Genomic DNA, 20,857 nt, shown 5'->3' on the forward strand with positions numbered 1-20,857 from the left:
CCCCTACTTTCTCTGTACCAGAGAGCAGAAAACTTGTAATCACTATCCCATTGTTAACTGTGTAGGATATGGCCCATAAAAGGGGCAACATGCATTTAATGAACAACACAGCCTAAATGGTTTTCCTTTATGCTTATTTTGGGATCCTAGAAACTAGCCCCTACTTTTTCAAAGATTTTTGCCATGTCCCAGGTACGTTGAGATTTTTGAAATGGTTAATCATAAATACTGTTTTGCACCTCTTCTAAATAATAGCCGTATCAATTTAAATACAGTGGAATCTTGGGTTAAGTTACCCTCGGGTAACGTAAACTTCGGGTTGCGAAATCAGCAAACCCGGAAGTGTTTCGCCGTGCGTACATGCGCAGAAGTGTTCTACTGCTGTGCATGCATGCACAGAAGCGGTCTCTCTGGTTGCGAAAACTTTGGGATATGGCCAGACCTCTGGGCAGCAGCTGGGACCGGGACCGGGAGCTCACCCCGTTGCAGGGATTCAAACCACCGGCCTTCTGATCGGCAAGCCCTAGGCTCTGTGGTTTAGACCACAGCGCCACCCGCGTCCCAAAAAATGTTTTTAGCAGGCACCAAAAAGAGTGGGAGCAGGGGGAGGCTAGGATCTGGCCCAATCCAGTTCTCCACCCCTGCTATAAATAAACATTTAAAAAACATTAGTACTCAAAAAGGAAAAGAAGAAAATACTCACTTATCCAGTATACACTGCACAAGCAAGCTCTCCACATCAGCTACATCTATGTTTAACTCCTAAGGGAGAAAAGAGGTATTAAATATCAACATTTTTTTTCTTTATCTAGGAAAGCAAGGGTGAAGTTGAAGTGTGAAGTTAAACATATAACGTCAATACCAGTATGATCACTGGGAAAGGATTAGCAGATGAAAGCCTTTAGGGTCAGTCTTGCGGGTTGCTGCTGGCAGTACACTTATAGCTCAATACGATAAACCAGTCTCCCAACCTTGTGACCTCAAGAAGTTTGGACTGTTGTATTGTAACTTTTGAATAAATGTTTTTTTTAAAGATTTTTTTTTTAAAAAGATGCTTGGACTATAATTCCAGCACCCTGACATCTGGCCGTGCTATCTGGGCTTTAAATCCAGCAACATTTGGAGCACATCAGGTTGAGGAAAGACGCAAGTTGCAGTGGGTATATATAACGGTCAAGGAAAGGGTAGGAAAGTTTTAACACAAACAGCAGAATCAGTTACAGTTATCTTGACTTGACTAGCAATAGTAAAACCTATGTACCTATGTTGAGAGAGGGACAGGGGCTGGGTTCAGATGTAATGCAAAATCATGTTTTGTTTTTTGGCTATACATTTTAAAATGTATCTAAGCCAAAGAGTTTGAAGCTGAACTGCAAACCATGGTTTTCACAAACTAGTGACACCAATTATGACCAAGCGGCTGCTACACCATGGAGCCTGGAGTGAAACCAATGAAGCTGAATTCTGAGCAGCAAGAAGGAAGGAAAGTCACTCTACACAGTTACACCTTGGTTCTCAAACGCCTTGGTACTCATACTTTTTGGCTCCCGAACACTGAAAACCCAGAAGTGTTCCGGTTTTCAAACATTTTTCAGAAGCCGAATATCCGACACGGCTTCCACTTGAATGCAGGAAGCTCCTGCAGCCAATCGGAAGGTGCGCCTTGATCTCCGAACGTTTTGGATGTCGAACGGACTTCCGGAACGGATTACGTTCGAGAACGAAAGTACAACTGTACCGTTGTTTTTCTTGTTGAACATCTGGAAGTTCCAATAATGGCATGGACTTTTAACTAGCTAGCATAAACCATGGTTTTGCCTTTCACATTTAAAAAAAAAGCCAATGAAAACTGAATTCTGTGATAAATTGTGCAAATAACCATATCTGCCTAATTAGTTTTGATTTTGCCAGCTCAGCTGAAGAACAAGTAGCTGTGCAGGCCTCTGTACCCACTGCAATTCCACTTCAGCCTCCTGTCTGGCTTTTGAGAAGTTAGAAGGCACTGACCACAGCTTTTCAAACTTATCTTTCACAGATGTAGTTTCACAGGTTTGTGAGGAAGAGGAATGTGCATCCAACAGCAATGTTGATCTCAAATTTGCCTCTCTCCCCCTCCATTTAGGAGTAGCAAATACAGAAAATAATTTGAGTTGGCAGTAGTCGACTGTTATTCACCAGACCCTCCAACTTTGATTTCTGTTCCTTTGAAAACTCTAGTTTGCCCCTGCTGCAAGTAACGAGCATAATATCAGCAGGCACCCATTTCACTCCAGAATGCCCTGTTGAAACAGCTCCACATCATGATGTACATCATGCACCGCTGGGTGAAAGAGGGCAGTTGCTAGAGGTGGGAGCTGTTAGAAAATCTGCTGCCACTGACATTTGTAACAGTGGCAAGCCAAGAAAGAAAAAACGTTTTGTGTGTGTGTGTGTGTGTGTGCGTGTCAGTGTCGCATCACTAATTGCAAGCCCTGACGCCACAAATTAACAGAATTTTCTTCCCACAGGAAACTGCAAGCGGTTTTTGAGCTGCTCCTTTTGCTGACCTCCGCCCATAACATTTGAGCCCAAAAATCATCTTATTGCAACCCAGTATCACAGCCTAAACTTATGCTGTGCTCCTCTTTGGATTTACAGCATCTCTTACAACCCTGGCATCTGGAAGGGAAGCAGCAAACGACAAGTTGGCCAGCTGTTAAAACCTCCAAGAGAAAAATATATCGAGATGCAGTTTTTGTAAGCAGTTTTAAGTGTAATCCTCTGGAGACAGTGTGTTCAAATACCTTAGAAATAAAAGGAATATGTATTCTTGTGTAAGGCTTAATTAATTTTATAAGCACTTGTGTTCGGATGTTTCGCAAAAGTTCTGGAAAAGAACAAAAGCAAAGTAATTACAGTATGAATACAATGAAAGCACTTTAGATAAAAGCAAATGCATAGGTCTAATTTTATAACTAGCGATCGCTACACTTTTACAGATGCATTAGACTGTATATCAAACCCTAATAATGTTCTCTCAAATGACGTTTCCAGCTGGGAATTCGTGTGAAATTTAAATCAAACTAACGAATTATTCAACTGTATTTAAATGCTCCTAAGGCTTTCCCCCTAACTCAAATGGTAGCTCAGTTTGGAAACAAACTGGGCATCAACCTGTAGAAACTGAAAGTTTCCCAAGTAAATGTCACCAGGTTCAATTCCTGGCATCTTTAGTTAACAGCTACTGAGCTGAAAAGGATAATGATTGTTAGTATAGTTCATTAGAGGCCAGGGCTCCAATAGCAGAGGAATATAACACAAAGGTTGCCCTATACCTTCGGCTGTCCCATGACATATTGGATCAGAGGCAAGGTGGTTAGTCACACTTTATTTGCTCCCTGGGCCACCCCTCCCACTCATCCTTGAAAGCAGCCTTTCTCAAGCTTGGGTCCCCAGATGCTGTTGAACTACAACTCCCATCATTCCTGACCACTGGTGCTGCTAGCTACGGAGTTGTAGTCCAACAACATCTGGGGACTCAAGGTTGAGAAAGGCTACTCTAAAGCTTCAGTGATGAGTTATGTATTCTTCCTCTGCTCCATTCCAGCCAAGACTGCCCCCCTGCCCCAATCTTGTTTCTCTTGGCAACTGGGCAGATGTCTCCTGGATTTCCCAAGTTGGTAGTAAGGATCAGTGTATGTCCTGGTTTCCCTGGCAACCAGGTCCAATACACTCTAGCCCACCAGTGAATAGCTAGTCTCACAGATAATCAGGGAGACTCTTTCTGCTGTACCATCGTGAAGCTGCAATGTATGGTTCCTTCTCCCAACCCCAACACAGGTAAGCTACTTAGCAGCCAGTACAAATTGTTAATACTTAAAATCTATTTTTTTCTTCTTCCAGTCAAACTCCTGCCAATTTTTGTTTTGCAAAATCATTTTATTCAGCCTTATCTAGCACAAATTATTATTTCGGTTACACTTTTATCATGCTTTTGCTACAAAAGAAGGCATTTTTTTTATACACTGTGGACATGGATGAGGAGCTCGGGCTGGCTAAAATCGCAAGACTTCTTCACAGCTATACCTTCAATGTGTTCCCTTATGAAGGGATCGTCCATGATGTTACTGTGATTTGTCTTCAGAATCTTCTCAAATTCAGTGATGTCGTTATTCTGATAGGCACTTCAAGTGAGAAAGAGAGCATGTGCACTGTATTACAATTTAGTCAATTAGGAAAGAAAACAGATAACAGAATTTGATTGCTATGATCCAAACAGAGGCGAAAACAATATCTATAGTGAGCTTTACCCCCCAGTTTCTGAGGATCAACAGAAACTGAAGGTGAGTATTAAAATTGCTAAGTATGACTGAGGGCTTGGGCAAAGTGAGTGTACTTCTCTTTCAGCAGCAGACCTCCATACCACTACAATAGAAACTACTTTTGGAAGTCCCCTGTTTCAAGAATGGCTTGTCATGTGGTATTAGGGGAGGATAGGGATTTGACAAACACACATTTTTTATTCTTTCATAGGGCCTGGGGTTAGCTGAATGGTTCTGTGGCTCCTGGCCTGTATGCAGAGAATAAGGATTTTAATATTCAGTGCAATCTCATTTACATCTGAGATTTGGTAAACTTTCTTCTGTTAAGGGTAATTTTGACACCAACTTTTGAGTTTGTTTCTACAGCTCACTAGATTATTTAGATTAAAATTTGCTTCTAGCTTTGCCCCTTAAGGGAAACTAGCTCTTACCTTACTAAATTTGTCATTGCTAGAATCTCTGGATCATTTTTGTATGGTTTTGCCTGAACAGGACAGAAACAACAATAAGCATATTTAGATACCAACTAAAAGGTTTATGCTAATTGCCTTCATACAAGCAGTAAGAAACTGACAACTGTACCTCCTGAGAGTCAAATGGGTTTATTCCAGACTTCATCAGCATGTTTGCTAGGACCAAATATTTTAAGCAAGTGGTTCTTCTTGGACTCCCTGATTCATCATAATTCTTGAATGCTTCAAAGAAATCAGTATGTGCCTTTTCAAATTCACCTTCTCTTAGGTGCATTTTACCACCACATTCTGAAAGAAAAACAAGCAGAGATCAATATTGTTGTCTTACAATTACCAGACATATTCCATCTAGCATGCTATGTTTTTTCAATATGGATACCAGCAGGACTTCTAGAAATGACCTTTTATTTTCTAACTCTGACAAAGGTCAAACACACCAAATAACAGAACTTCATTTGTGATCTTCCAGATTGTACAACCTGCTCCAAGCACACATTCTAAAGAGAACTAAAGAAGGACACTGCCACCCTGGGGCAAAGATTCAACTGTTACATTAAAAAACAAAAACCTACTATAAATACATTTGTTCAGATGGAATTATTCCAAATAGAAAATTTCAAATCACGGAAACATTATGTTGTGGAATATGCCTTGAGCAAACAATATGCCAGGATTTGCATCTACACACAAGGAAGTGATACATTCCTACAAAAACATTATTTCCTGCATCATGTACAATCCAATAAAATCCTTTGTAATAAAAGCAGACAAAAGATGCTCAGATTTTAACTACCTGACTTTATGCAATAGGAAAATACAGGATAAATGCAGTGAACTAACTAGACAAATTCTATGTGATCTGATAACGAAATGTAAACAGCACTTGCCTCTGATGACCCCCATGATCAGTGGATGGGGGATGGCAGACTTGATGTGCAATGACTGTTCATATAGTGCTTTAAGTTTTTTATTATTTTTCTGTGCTGTATACATTTGAATTTCCAAAGCATATATTTCCAATAGCTGGGTACCCTTCTTAAGGTCGTCTTCTCCATCATCAGTCTAACAAAAAGGAAGAAAGATGGGCACTGTAAATTGGGAAAGAAATTACGACTCTCTTCGCCATAAAAATCTTAACCTGCACTCTTAAATATAATCAAAACTTAAAGCATAACATTATTTCACATTCCATATAAGCTTTCCTGGGACAGAAAACTGAAGTAGTGTCTTGCATGGTTCAAAAAATCAACACACATTTTAAAAATAACCCTAATCTTACTAAAAGGACAGAATAAATAGTCACCATTTGTTACTGATCACATTAGTTGAATGTAGATGCAGAAAGCAAAAAAATCAGCGCAATATGTAGCCTGTTACTGTTTTGCCAAACCATAACAATTACAAAACTAATTTATATTTCCGTGTAAGCTGATATAGTGACTCAGGCTATTTAGGGCTTCTTTGATCATAACTAGTACCTTCGATGGACTCCAAAAACACACTGGCAACCAATGCAAATGAAGAACTTATCAGAGTCCTGACATCGCCAGCAACAGAATTCGGAACTAGTAAATGCTTCTGGATCATCTTCAAGGGCACTGCATACAGTGCATCTGAAAAACTAACTTGGTACACATCTCTGTAGCACATTCTTCTTCTATGCAACACTCACCAGAGACAGAAAAGGGATGATGCCTTGTATTGGGTATGGTCTTTATAGGACTTTAGATTTGTAGTGCTAAATATAGGACCTTAGTAGTGATACAATCACTGTGAAACATTTCTCCAGAGGTGCTGGAGTGTTTTATTGGGTATTGAAAGTCTGCCTTTTAGGGTTGTCCCAAGGCAACTCAAAACATAATAAAACAGATTATAAAAAGTGAAATCCCCCCTGTAATAAGTGCATTTTGAAAACAGTTTAGAAAATAAATTGTAACATACCTGGCATGACTGATGGAGCTGGCGCAAAATCTTCTGTAGTTTCCCATACTCTTCTCGTTCTAAATATAATTTGCCAAGCTGTAAACAACAAGTTGCTTTTTAAAAACACACTGTGAGTTCTAAACACACACTTTAAAAAAATTACTTTTAAACAAAATTCCCCATTGCCCGTTATACCTTTGTGTTTGTCTTAAACCACAATCTATCATTCTTAGCATCTTTCAGAGCTTCAAGTGTTGTCTCATAAAATTCCTGAAGCAAATCCATCTGGCATAAAAAATCAGAATTCTATAATTGTAAACAGCAAATTTGTGTCTGTTAATAAAGTCAACATGAACATATGAAAAGAGCAAGATTAAACTACAGTATGTAATACATCAGATGAAGAAATCAACAACTTATACATTGTAACATCTATTTAAGGCATACATACTTTTGTTATTGAGAAAAACTTAACAAAGAATAACTTCCAATATCTTTCCCAAGGAGTTATGCTTAATAGTTAAGATGTGCCACCATTTCTTGGGCATAATTATGTACCCTCACCTGGGCTCTCAATTTCTCTGAAAGCTGTAGATTCTACTCCCACTTTATGGGAATAAAGCTGCGGCAACGTCCCCTCTCCCCATCTTTTGGCCCTCACTAAACTGAGTCAATTGTTTGTGTTGGAACCTAATTGGCTGCTTTCTTTAGGCACCAGGGATGACAGAGCAGCCATAGTAGTGAAAGGAGGATAATGTAGAGTCCAGGCATAGGAAAACTCCAGCGCTCCAGATGTTTGAGACTACAATTCCCATCATCCCTAGCTAACAGGACCAGTGATCCGGGATGATGGGAATTGTAGTCCCAAAAATCTGGAGGGCCAGAGTTTGCCTATGCCTGGTCAGTCGTTTGGATGGGAGATTTATTAGCATTCATAACTGCTCAAGCTATTCTCTAGCGCAAAAGTAGAAATAGTGATTTCTCAAAAGGCTCTGGGTTTCTGCCAAGAGCTCTTGTGTCATGCTATTTATCACTCACAACTCTAGGCAACGGCTCTTCAAAGTGTCTTGGAAAGGCACAGGCCACAGTAGCTCTTCCTGACCCCAGAAAACTCGGCCCATGAAAGCAAGTCACACAGAGCTCATGGCAGAACCAAAATACTTCTGCAACCCAACTTTTAGAAGCAAACCCAATCAGGCAGGGATTTGAAAACCTAGTACATGCAGATGCCAACTGTTTTAAAACTGAGATAGTGTTCTGAAACTGTACTGTTGAAGTATAGCTGACAGAGCAGCAACAACGAAGCTGGGAGGCTGAAGGATTTCATGGCCTTCTGCAGAACCTCTCCAAGAACATTCTTCAGCATTTTTTAAATAGCCTGCACGTTTCTGATGGGCAGAGAGAAGAGTACTGCATTGTTACATATTAGATTAGGGTGGGGTGTTTTTTTGCTGAGTTCTGTTAAGGAATCAATGAGTGCTGACAGGGCTCTGTTGAAATCCCCATATTCTCTCTCTCATCCTGAGCATAGGATAAAACAGATACACCAATGTCAGCTCAGTACAGTTCATACGACATCCTGAGAAACACTAGGTGACATTAATTTGCACACAGGGGGTCAGTCCATGAAAATTCACAACAAAAACATTCTCTATGATTGAGAAGAGCAAATCTGCAGTTCTAAATTATAAATCTAACTCAGTGCTCTCCCTACCTATTTTACTGATAGCGAGAGAGAGACTAGCAAGAGGCAAGAGTGCAATTATTCTCAAAGTTCATTTTTTTAAAAGGTGCAAAACCTAGAATTTGGAAGGAAGGATAATCTAACCTGCTTGGAAGTGGAGATATAATCAAGAATAGAATTGATGGATTTTTCGGAATAATTCCTTGTAACAGCACTCCGTATGTATGTCAATAGTTGTTTATATCTGTTCATCATTTCAGGAAAGTTAGTCTGCAAGGGAGAAAAACAACAACTAAGCATTTAGGACTAGAAGCAGAGTCTAACTGGTGGCATTCAAAAATAATCACACAAAAGTGTATATTTTTAGTACACTGCATGTGCAACTAGAGTGTGCATACATTGCTCACAGCTGCAAAAGTGGGAGTGATTTAGTTTAGATGTTTTAGAAGAAAATGACCTTACGTAATACAAATACTATATAGGAGGATTACCAATGAGGTATCTGCAGGTGCAACAGTACTATTGAACTTCCCCTGGTACCTGCAAATGTGGTGAGGGTGGCTACCCTTTTCCTCGAAAAGACATGAAATTGGAGGAGGAATCTTGTAAAAGAAATACTATTTGAATTCTATGTGCTTTCATAACCTAGTACAGCAGCTAAACAGAAAGAGGAGTGACCAAGTGGGGAGGAAGGAAAGGGCAGCAATCTGAGAGGAGGAAAACAGAGTGACCGAGGGTAGACAGTGGGGTGCTACAAGTGTCAACAGAGAGAAAAAGGCATATGCACACAGTAAAAAGGATCATTTTGAAACTGCAATTTTTCATGGTCTCCCTCTCCCTGCATGAACATAATCAAATCACAGATGACATGTCTCTATTGAACAGAACTATGAAAATTACAGATCTGATGCTGTCCAGTGCTACCATATTGCAAAAAAAAAAAACTGGATCCAAGGTAGAGATCTTTCTGCATCCTCAACATTTTTACAAGGGATTCCCACAAAACCACCATCCAATCATAGGTCACCTGTGTGTTCTGTGATTTGTTAATGATTTTGTCATCGTCATCCTATGTAAAAATCTTGAAGATCTAGAAGGGTCCATGCTCAATGTTTTTGCTGGGCTGAAAAGCACTGTGTGTGTGTGTGTTTATATATATATGGAAACTCATATAGAACCAAGCAAATTAATTCTGCTGGACCCAACTTTTGCCAAGACCCCATGGAATGGCAGTGTGTGTGTGTGTGTGTGTGTGTGTGTGTGTGTGTCTTTCTGTCTGTTGGGTATGTGTGACCTGGTGGAGAGAAGCAACTAGAGCATGTGGTCCTTATGTCATTCCCTCAAAGTTTTAAATGTGACCACCACACTATGAAAATTTCAATCTAACATTAAACTTAGGTTAAGCATTACATGCACAAGCCTTGGGCTCATGCAGTCCCCACCCACTCACCTTCTATAGTTGTGAGAACAGCACAGGAGTTCATTTCCATTTACCACAATGTTACATCTGAACACTAAACCTTGATTAATCTTAACCACAGATTATTGAAACAAGATAATTAAAAACCATTATTTATGAAGTTGGCTTTTCAGTAAAACAATTCTTTAGCATTCTGACATAAGCTAAATTGCAGTTAAAATGGGAAGCAAAAGTTTATAATCTAATTCTTGCTGCCAAGCAGGAGAGGGGAAGAAGGCTCAGGTCTCATTCACGTAAGGCTAAATCAAACATTAGGGTTACGCAGTCTTCGAGATATTTCTCCCTACGGGATATTAATGGATACTTAAGGAAGATGGAAACAGGTTCCATGTACGTTTAATGCATTAAGACCCACAGGTATAAAGCTTTATTGTTACTTTTACAATGATAAGGTTCGCTGTTATAGGCAGTAGTGCCAGTATATGTGAAAACTAGTTTATTGCTAGTTTGAAGAGGGCATCAACTTTTTTACTTAAAAAAAAAGAAATACAGACACTTGTACAAGAAATATATTGGTTTGGGAAATCTCTCATATGCATTTATTAATTTATTCATTATAGAGCAATCTTGTGGCAACTGCAGCAATGCTGAGTTATATCAGCAATGAAGTGCCTTTTGGGTACATGTAAGCAAATGAAAGGAGGAAGACTGCCATTTGATAAAAGTGGCTTGCTGCCTACTTATACGGTTTAATTTCAAATACAGAAAAATAGCAAGGAAAAACAGTATACAGCTTACCAATTTGAAATTTATTTTTATCATCTGTTTTAATGCTTTGAATCCCCATTCTCCCTTTTCACCTTCAAGCTCCAAAACCTATAAAAAAACCACATAAATCAAAGATAATTGTTTTTCTAGATATCTGTAAATTTCATTAAGTTATGCTGAAGCCTATTTAACAATATACCAAGGCAGTCCGGAAATGCTTTTGCAATGTTGTCATTCTACTAACTCCCACTGCTGTCTAACTTGATAGCTTGGTGATGGTCAAAGACATAGATAAATCTTCATCAAGAATTCACTCCTTCCCCACTATTTTGCTGATTCTGTGATGTTTCATATTTACCATGTCATGTAAAAATTCCATCCAATGCAACTTTTCAAGCATTATTGGAATTGTCACCGATTCAAGAATTCTGCCCCTATTACTGAGTATTCAAGTTAGGCTGCACTGGAATTTATATATACTGCAGAACATGAATGGGCCACCCAGAGATCTGCTAGAAGATCCTGATCAACCTTCTGCTACAGAACAAAAATAATTTTAAAAAGACCTTGAGAATTAAAAAAAAAAGCATATGTATTAGTTTCTCCCTTGCATTATGTTCTGAGACTAATGTGTCTTTAACAACTTAAAAAGCCATATCATAAGCAAATATAATCAAGAAACCACTAGAGTAGTGCATAAGTGGTTAAAACCAGCAGGAGTCTGGCTTGTGGTATTGTCCAAGCAATGAAGAAAACAAACCACAAGCCTGGGTTTGGACAGCATGGTAAGTTAGGCTTATTCTGTCTGTGGCACTGAAGCAGCAGAGGAGGAGCCCTGGAAACTTTTGAGCAGCATGCATGAGTATGCGCCTTGTTTGCATTAAGCCAAACTATGGTTTAACATGACATATGAACCATGCCTATGTCCGCACTGACATTGACACTAGGAGTGCTTAGCCCAGACCACATTATACAAACCTGCTTCATACTATGGTTTGATAACATCTAGAGTTAGAAAGCAAAACATTAGCCATAATTGGCTAATGAAATGAGGACGAATGTCCCAAGACTAATGGGCAGAGTTACAGCTGCATGAGGCCACCATAGATCAGAAAGCTCTTACAAACTTGGAGGAAAACATTTAGTTGGAACATAATAATAATAATAATAATAATAATAATAATAATAATAATAATAATTTTTTATTTGTACCCCACCCTCCCCAGCTGGAGCCGGGCTCAGGGCTGCTAACATCATAAAACTAACACAGTAACATGTGTAGCAATATAAAGAAACAAAAAACTATAAACCTTCTGAAAACTGCTGAGTGCTGCTTTGGGGTCATCTTCCTTCAGGGCTTTAGAGTTATAGTACTGATTCTCCAAATCCACATTTGGTTCAGAGTTGCTGTCTTCAGAATATTCCTACGTTCAAATGGTGGAAAGAAATAATGCAGGTTAAAGCATTAAAAATACTAAGTGATTTGTAAATAAGATAAGAACAGGGGGTTGGGGAGTGGGGGACAGGCATCAACCTATGTTGCTACAGTTTGACTTAAGAAGAGTTATTTTTACTTTTTTTAAAAAAAATATTTCAAACAGAATACAAGTACACATAATGCTGAGATGCAAGGGCAGCAGTCTTTACTAGTACACTTTTGATCTACTCAAAAGAAATTCCAGCCAAAAATAGTAACAGCTTTAGCTTAATAAAAGGAAAAAGCCCTACACATGATCCTATAGTTGATGCTGAATCATAATGCATAGCTACCTTCCACAGATAACTGTTTGAATTGTGGGCAAAATGGTGAAGCAATAAAGACCAGAATGAGTTCTCAGGCATGTTTTCCAGTTCATTTAGACCAGGCATAGGCAAACTCCAGCCCTCCAGATGTTTGGGATTACAATTCCCATCATCCTTAGCTAACAGGACCAGTGGTCAGGGATGATGGGAATTGTAGTCCCAATCATCTGGAGGGCCAGAGTTTGCCTATGCCTGTTTTAGACCCATGGTTGTTAACTGGAAGATGTTAATGCAAAGCACTAATGGTATCATGTCTTTGAGAGACTACTGGGGGTTATCTTTTGTTACTACCTCAAAGCGGGAGTGTGCATCAGCTGTGTACCCTGAATTACGAGGCAAACTGGACTGGTTCAGGGAAGATTCTCACATTTCTGAGTCAGATCTCACCATTAACAAGGCATCTTCAGTCACACCTGGGGCTTTCTGAACTTCCAAGACACTTTGCAGCCTTGGCTGTCTAAAAAATGCATCACAGTTGTTTCCACCACATCGTGGAGAAATGAAATCAAGCTGCTTAAGGAAATATCCCTTTAGAGGGGCTGAATATCTTTTATTTTGATGGACAGGTCTACCTTTTTAATCATGATTAATTCCCCAGCGTGCTCTTTTATCACAGAGGTTTGGGAAAGCGATTACAAATTTGTTTTTTCCTCCCGCTTGCAAGTCAATGAGGAAAGCTCCAATGTATCCCCTAAAATCCATGGGAGTGGGGCACAGAAGCCCCATCACCATCATTCAAGCTTAGGATAACACGGTCCTTGCTATGTGTGTGGCAAGAAGCTGTTTTTCCACCACTCCATTTCCCCATGCAAGTCCATGGAGAAATCACTTTCTCCCAGAATTGAGGATATATCCTCAAAAAAACTATCTGGGGGGGGGCAAAAGCCCACTGCCCACCAACAATTTCTGAGGTAACAAAGTCCTTACTAGGGGTGAATTCCCCCACCCCAGATGTTCCTGGGGATCCATGCTCTTTTTCCCGCTACCACTCCCTTTCCCGCTACAATTTCTATTGTACCCAACCGGAAAACTACTGCAGCTGTCATTCTGAAACTTAGCTGGCTCCAATCCCTCAAAATAGGTAACCATGCCTGCAAATTGTTTCCAATTCTGGCTGAAAGTGTAAAAAGAAGAACCCAAACTTTAAAGGTGACCTGTGTGAAAACCCCTGGATGTATCAGTCTACAAACTGGCAGGCTTAACTCACTTCGAAGGGGCTGCTATACCCACAAATTTCATTTGTGAAGAGAGGGGGGGAAAGCTATAAGCATTTTTAGATTCTGAATTATAGTGAACGAGGGCTGAGTGCAAGGTAGGGAGAAGCACAGCTTCATTTTTACCAGATCTAATTCAGTTGTACTGTACACATAGCACCTCTGAAACAGATCAGGTTGAACCTTGAGGCAAGTGCACACACCCCACCTCAAATTTGTGCTTGTGTTCACAAGAGTACAGTATTTCTCTCTAGAAGTATAAACCTGAGAAGGCAACCTTAAGTTTTATTTCCATGAACATGAAGACATAGGCACACAAAGACAGTTTGGTGGATTGAGAAGTTTAAAAAGAACAGTAAGTGAAGTTATGGCTCGAAAGAGGAAGACATTCTCAGCATGCAGTGTAGCTCCGAGTCATCAACACAGGCACATGGCATTAACCTCACTTGTTGCTGTGTTGCCAGGGAGATAAACCTGGGCATTTTTAAAATGTCAGCATGCCCCTTGTCCAATCACAACATAAAAGGAATTGCATAAAATATTCAGAGAGCAAACACATATTACATTTCACTGGTAGCAGTTTACTCTGCACATTACGGCATTCTGTTCTTGCACTAGTCAAGTTCATTGGAGACAGGGATACCTGGTTCACATACAATATCCTAAATATTGGGAGTGAACACCCTCACTCTCTTTTCCTTGTTCTCTGGTATAAATTCCCTAATCTATCTTCTCTTGTCAGCTTTCTCTTGTCAGCTAACTTAGCCATGCATATGCAGAATGTATGGTTATCTTTAACCATGAACCTGCTGTAACCGCCCTGTTGGATCATACCAAAAGCCTTTTAAATCTACCATTTTGCTCTCACAGTGGAAAACCAGACAGAAAGAGGCTGAATTCTTAATGGCTACAGTTGTCGGGGGTGGGGAACAGGTTCAGTTCTCACCCTGGTGATGTCTCTGAATGCATCCTTTTACCTTCTGCTATAGTGGCATGATTGACATTCATTTCCTTGGGAAAAGAAAGTGTATCATCTACACAAATGATTACAGAAAGTTGAAATCTTGTCCCTCCATCCTTAGCTGTCTAGATATTGGTGACAAGGATTCTGCAGGAAGATGTGGTGCACTTCTTTAAATATATAATCCCTCTCTTGAAACGGACACCCCCCTACCCACACCTGTAGCAACAAACATTTCACTAGTTATTAATGTGGAACTATAAGTGTATGTGAACTTTCCAAAGAAACAGAAGCAAAACATAAAGATCCCTGTGAAAAGGAGATTTCAAATTTAGATTTCAGCAGTGTGGAAGCTCAGACAACAAACAGAAAGAAGCATCAAGGTGAGTTTCACACGCTATGGCTGCAATCCTACACCCACATTGGACTCAGTGGGACTTTCTTATGAGTAGACACATCTAGGTATTGTGCTAGGTTTTGCTTGGGGATGAAGACTGAAGCTGAATGCATGCAGATGGCAAAGTGTAGGTGTTCTGGGAGAGTTACAGGAACAAGGGTTTGAAGTTAGGCATAAATTTAGCCAATGCACATTGGCACTATCTATCACATTTCAGAGGAACAAAAGCCATCAACTCATCCCTTTTCTGAAGATAACATTATGCAAAACTGTGCAAGTCATGATTGATACAGACATTAACATTAGAATTTATTCTCCTGTTAAATGCTTCTACTAGCTTCTTTATCATTTGTTTAAAGTTTTGTCTTATCCAAAGAATGTCAGTTTGTTTTGGGAAGTACGGTATATTGCTTTTTAAAGTCATATATGTAAGATGACTCTAGGTTCGTATAGCTTTGTTTAAAAGCCTCTGCAATGTAGTTTTCCTTAAAGAATGCTCACTGATCTGTGGAAAGCAAAGCTGTTGCTATGCAAATTCCACCTTTTAAGGGTAAATACACACACTTGATGTTCAATACTTATTTCAGAATCCAACTGCTGGGATTGAGAAACAGTGTCCTCCTCCTCCATTTCGAAAGGGCAGCATCAAATATCCCTTTGGTACATCACAGCATCACCATTAAACAGAAATGGATTCTTAACCTGTTGAAGTCCTGTCTTACAAATAATTTTATCTACTATAATGACCCTACAGCAAACATCTACACACCCAAACTATGTCCTCATGTATTGTAACATGGCAAGAAAAGTCAATTGCATGGAAGAAAAATAAATGCCATCCAGGAACATGCTTAGTTCTCCCTATCCAATATACTTTCAGTTCATGCTGTATTAGGGGGAAAGTTAGGAGGGCTTTTCCACTGCTACTACACCTACCTAACAAGTGACTGGTGCTCTCTTGCCGATAACTTTTATATCCAATGCAAGGAGAGAGGGAGGCGGCTTTGCAGAACAAGCATAGCTACCTGTGAACACATTTTCCTGAACTAGGCAAAGTTATGAAGAAATGGAGAATAGATGAATGTATTTTTTTTGGGGGGGGGGGAAGCTACTGGTGTGAAAGAGTGTATCAGGAAGCAGTGGTCTGAAGCTTATTTAAAAGCATGGTGTGCTTTAAATATTACTGCCTTGCTGGATCAGAAGGTCTAGCACAGTTTCCAGCAAGGCCCAGGCAGATGTTTCTGAAAGCTTATAAATAGGACATTAAAGAGACAGTCGTCTCCTGCTTGCCCCAGCACCTGGTTTTCAAGGACAAACTGCTTCTGCACATGAAGGTTCTATTTAGCAATCACGGCAAGTGGCTGTTAACCCTGCAGGAACATGAATAAAAACAAACTGTACCCCCTCCACAAAGCGTGTTGTACATAGTTAAATAATGAAACTTGCTCCCATAAGAGACAGTGATGCCACCAACTTGGATGGCTTTAAAAAAGGATTAGCCAAATGCAGGGAGGACAAGGCTATTGATGGCTACTAGCCATAATGGCTATGTTCTACCTCCACGCTCTGAGGCATTATGTCTCTGAATACCAGTTGCTGGAAATCACAGGTAGGCAGAGTGCTGTTGTGCTCATGTTGTGCTTGCAGACTTCCCACAGGCATCTGGTTGGCCATAGTGAGAACAGGATGCTGGATAAAATGGGCAACAGGACTGATCTAGCATGCTCATCTTACATTCTTATGTGAGCTGTGTTCCAGCAACATCTGAGGAGGCACAGGTTTCCTACACTGATTTATAAAGGGACCTGTATAGTAGACATCTATTGCTTTCTTTGCTTGATTCACAATGTAATCATCCATTCAGCACTCTACAAGTTAGTTTGAATGATTGTTCATTGATTCAACTAAAATTCTCTGCCCAAAACTCTCCTCAACCTGAAAATCTGGGCAGTGATTATGATACTTGTATCAGCAAAGTATGGACACATGTTTAGATCAAAGATGGGGAACCTGTGGTCAGCAGTCAGGGATGATGGGAGTTGTGGTCTAGCAATATCTCACAGGTTGTTCAGCTCTCTGGAAAAAAGCACTTGTAAAATTTTGTGTAAGTGGAAAAGTTCAACTACTGTACACTGAAACTGTGTTAATTTACAGTAGCTCCAGATCTGTGCTGATGCACTACATGGTTGTTGGGTATTTTAATTAATTCCTTAATTCTGTAAGTAAAGGTTATGCTGCATTCTACAGGAGGAAAGGTGATCTGTTCACATCCCATAATCAAGTCAATAAGCATAGAAAAGTTGTGAAGCGGGAAAATATAGCAATTTTAAACACTGGACTGTCTACATATCTGTCAAAAAGTTATAAACTGACAGAAACCTTATTTATAATAATGCTAAACCTGTGACTATCATACATCAAGGTGTACGTAATCTACTGTGGTCTATGCTGACTGACAGCAGTCTTCCAAGGTCACAGACAAGCACCTTTCCTAGCTGTGCTGCCTGAGATCTTTTTAACTTGACATGCCAGGAGCTGGACCTTGTGAACTATGGGTCTTCATTAAGATAACTGTCACCCTATCCCCCTTGGCAGAGCTTGTACAGGATACTATAATATACCCATAACATATCTGCCAGTGTTCTGAAGGGTTTATAGATGTGAGAAAAAATATACACATTGTCAGTCAAGAGTTTGAGATTAAGACTATGCTTGTAATTTCTTCTCTGTTTGAATGGTTCTTTGGAAAGGCCATAATAAAACAATAAGTTCACAATGAAATGATATATGGACATGAGGAAGTTGTAGAAACTGACATTACACATAAGCTGTTGCTAAAAGGAAGAAGCATGACTTTTCATCCAATCCTGCGCATGGCTTCTTGGAAATTGATTCCCACCAAGCATGCATAGAATGGCAATCTAATAGTATTCCGTGTTTTATATTAAAACAGGAGAACTTCATTGCACAGGCGGCAAATAACTACACAGTTTTCCTCTGTTTTCCTCTGTGTAATCACAAGTACACAAATGATAAGGAACACACAACAGATAATATATCCTGACCCAAAAGAGATGCATGACACATTTCAAAACAATTTTTTTTTAAAAAACCCAGCAATATCACATCTATTAAACTTAGCCACTGCCTCAAATTTTAAGAGTTCCCTTTCAGCAACACAGACCGATTCATACTGCAAACATACAGGTGTACACACACACACTCAGGAAAAAAATCAGGAAAGGAAAAAACACCACATGAAGCAGTAACCAGCGTTATACAGAAAAGGCCCGTTTCCCACTGCAATGTATCCCAGTTGGAGTGCATCTGTGTGCTAACCCGTTTCTCACCTCGTCGTCTCTGAGCTGACCCTGGCAGAGACAGCGATCACCCCTAAGCACCCGAAAGGGGCGGATTCTGGCTCCCTCCTCTTCGAGGTTAAGGCATTTAAGGGTGGGGAGGGGAACAATACCAGGGCCCTCCTAAGCCCTTTCGTCCCTGCCTCTCCAAATCCAAAGAAACGGTTCTTTAACCCACAGGGGGCCCAGACTTCTGGCTGGGCCCGAGGAGGGGCCTACTCCTGCAGCCTCAGGTTTTGACTGGGCTGGGGGTGCTGGTGGCAGGATGAGACACGGAGAAGGTAGGTGTCCCCCCCCCTTCTTACTATCCCCACTCACGAGCTTCCTCTGCCTGCCCCACTTTCCCACCTCTGAGGCGGGGGGAACAGGCTGGCCTTGTCACTGGAAGGCGAGGGAAGCACCCCTGAGGGAGTCGAGGGGAGGCTCCGGAGGACCCCCTCCCGGCCTGGAAGCTCGGCCTCTCCCCGCCGCCGGGCGCCGGCCTCCCTTCCCCCCGCCGCAGCCCGCCTCCACCCCCTCAGCCTTACCAGGTCGTAGTCCTCCTCATCATCGCACATGAAATCATCCTCCATGTCAGACATCTTGGCCGGAGGACGCGCGCGCGGGGGGGAGGGGGAGGGGAGGGGAAGAAAGGGGCGGAGGGGAGGGAGGAGAAACAGGCTGCGGCCGGCCCCTCTCCTCTCCCACAATCCCCCGCGGCTGCTCCTCAATGTGACTCTGTTCTCGGGCTGAGGGAGGGAACGCGGGTGGGGATGGGGATTTCGGCGGCGCGCCCGCGCCCCCGTCGGCTCCCTTCGGGTGGGGGTGAAGGGGAGGGGCTTTGTTTTTTTTTTTTAATCGCGCGCGGCGAGCACGGAGCCTAATCGAGGGTGCACCAGCAGGCCTGTGGTTGGCAACCGGGCCCTTAGCAACCGGCGGGGCCTGACTAGGCCTCTGAGGCGCGAGAGGAGGGAGGCGCTTCGGCCAGCGCCGCTGCTGCTGCTGCTGCTGCTGCTGCTTCTCCTGCGTGGTTGAATCAGCGCAGCTAGTGCATCTCGCCCTTTCCTTTCCTTCCTTCTCTTGTCTTTTCAAGGTCGAACGCTGTTGTGGTCTCCTGCAGTTGGCACTACCGGAATAAAAAATAATTTAAAAATGAAATAAAAAAAATTTAAAAATGAAATAAAAAAATAATTTAAAAATGAAATAAAAAAAATTAAAAATGAAATAAAAAAAATTAAAAATGAAATGAAATACAATAAAGGTAAAGGGACCCCTGACCATTAGGTCCAGTCGTGACCGACTCTGGGGTTGGAGCGCTCATCTCGCTTTATTGGCCAAGGGAGCCGGCGTACAGCTTCCGGGTCATGTGGCCAGCATGACTAAGCAGCTTTCTGGCAAGCCAGAGCAGCACACGGAAATGCCATTTACCTTCTCGCCGGAGCGGTACCTATTTACAGTGGTGCCTCGCAAGACGAAAAGAATCCGTTCTGTGATTCTCTTCATCTAGCGGTTTTTTCATCTTGCGAAGCAAGCCCATTGACGGATTAGCGCTATTAGTGCTATTAGCGGCTTATCTGCTGATCGGATCAGCTGATAAGCAGCTTAGCGGCTTAGAAAAAGGGAGGAAGGGGAAAAAAAACCAGCAGGAACTCGCAATACACTGTCGTATTGCGAAGCAAGCCCATAGGAAATTCGTTTTGCAAAGCACCTCCAAAACGGAAAACTCTTTCGTCTAGCGAGTTTTCCATCTTGCGGGGCACCACTGTATCTACTTGCACTTTGACGTGCTTTCGAACTGCTAGGTTGGCAGGAGCAGGGACCTAGCAGTTCGAAAGCACCCCTAAAAGTGCAAGTAGATAAAAAGGTACCGCTTTATAGCGGGAAAGTAAACGCCGTTTCCGTGTGCTGCGCTGGTGCTGGCTCTCCAGAGCAGCTTCGTTACGCTGGCCATGTGTCCCGGAAGTGTCCTCGGACAGCGCTGGCTCCCGGCCTCTTAAGTGAGATGAGCGCACAACCCTAGAGTCGGACATGACTGGCCCGTACGGGCAGGGGTACCTTTACCTAAATTAGTGGCTAAGGGACGCGGGTGGTGCTGTGGGTTAAACCACAGAGCCTAGGGCTTGCTGATCAGAAGGTCGGCGGTTCAAATCCCCGCGACGGGGTGAGCTCCCATTGTTCGGTCCCTGCTCCTGCCAACCTAGCAGTTTGAAAGCACATCAAAGTGCAAGTAGATAAATAGGTGGGAAGGTAAACGGCGTTTCTGTGCACTGCTCTGGTTCACCAGAAGCGGCTTAGTCATGCTGGCCACATGACCCGGAAGCTGTATGCCGGCTCCCTCGGCCAATAAAGCGAGATGAGCACCGCAACCCCAGAGTCGGTCACGACTGGACCTAATGGTCAGGGGTCCCTTTACCTTTATCTAAATTAGTGGCTATCATAAATGTTGAGATATCATTAGTAATCTAAAATTAACATATCAGATTTAGAGAAGGCAGATTAGAAACAGTTGATAATTTTCCACTGTATATGGACTATAAACGTAGAACAAGCTATGATTTTAGATTTCTTTATTTAT

At 41.5% G+C, this 20,857-nt stretch overlaps 1 protein-coding gene and 1 long non-coding RNA gene across 3 annotated transcripts in view; one reads left to right on the top strand and one right to left on the bottom strand.

The window, feature by feature from the left end:
* LOC309518544 overlaps positions 1 to 2,775 on the top strand; it is a 20,988-nt gene extending 18,213 nt beyond the window's left edge. Inside the window, exon 3 of the long non-coding RNA XR_014213475.1 lies at positions 2,508 to 2,775. This is a non-coding gene — a long non-coding RNA (uncharacterized lncRNA). The remainder of the gene's footprint in view (positions 1 to 2,507) is intronic.
* COPS2 (COP9 signalosome subunit 2) overlaps positions 1 to 18,956 on the bottom strand; it is a 20,648-nt gene extending 1,692 nt beyond the window's left edge. The window contains exons 1-12 of one of the 2 annotated variants that reach the window (XM_082198661.1): positions 18,831 to 18,956; positions 11,880 to 11,993; positions 10,600 to 10,677; positions 8,526 to 8,651; positions 6,893 to 6,982; positions 6,716 to 6,793; positions 5,662 to 5,836; positions 4,884 to 5,062; positions 4,733 to 4,785; positions 4,066 to 4,163; positions 2,784 to 2,866; positions 704 to 762 (exon numbers count right to left, since the gene is read on the bottom strand). In XM_082198661.1, the coding sequence (XP_082054787.1) occupies positions 704 to 762; positions 2,784 to 2,866; positions 4,066 to 4,163; positions 4,733 to 4,785; positions 4,884 to 5,062; positions 5,662 to 5,836; positions 6,716 to 6,793; positions 6,893 to 6,982; positions 8,526 to 8,651; positions 10,600 to 10,677; positions 11,880 to 11,993; positions 18,831 to 18,884 (1,187 nt within the window). In that variant the 5' untranslated portion in view covers positions 18,885 to 18,956. Of the gene's footprint in view, positions 1 to 703; positions 763 to 2,783; positions 2,867 to 4,065; positions 4,164 to 4,732; positions 4,786 to 4,883; positions 5,063 to 5,661; positions 5,837 to 6,715; positions 6,794 to 6,892; positions 7,004 to 8,525; positions 8,652 to 10,599; positions 10,678 to 11,879; positions 11,994 to 18,830 lie in introns of both variants that reach the window. The other variant, XM_082198660.1, reaches the window with a different exon arrangement.
* Between the last annotated feature and the right edge of the window lie 1,901 nt (positions 18,957 to 20,857).

The sequence above is a fragment of the Podarcis vaucheri genome, assembly GCF_965113315.1.
Source record: "Podarcis vaucheri genome assembly, chromosome: 14".
NCBI classification, from domain to species: domain Eukaryota; kingdom Metazoa; phylum Chordata; class Lepidosauria; order Squamata; family Lacertidae; genus Podarcis; species Podarcis vaucheri.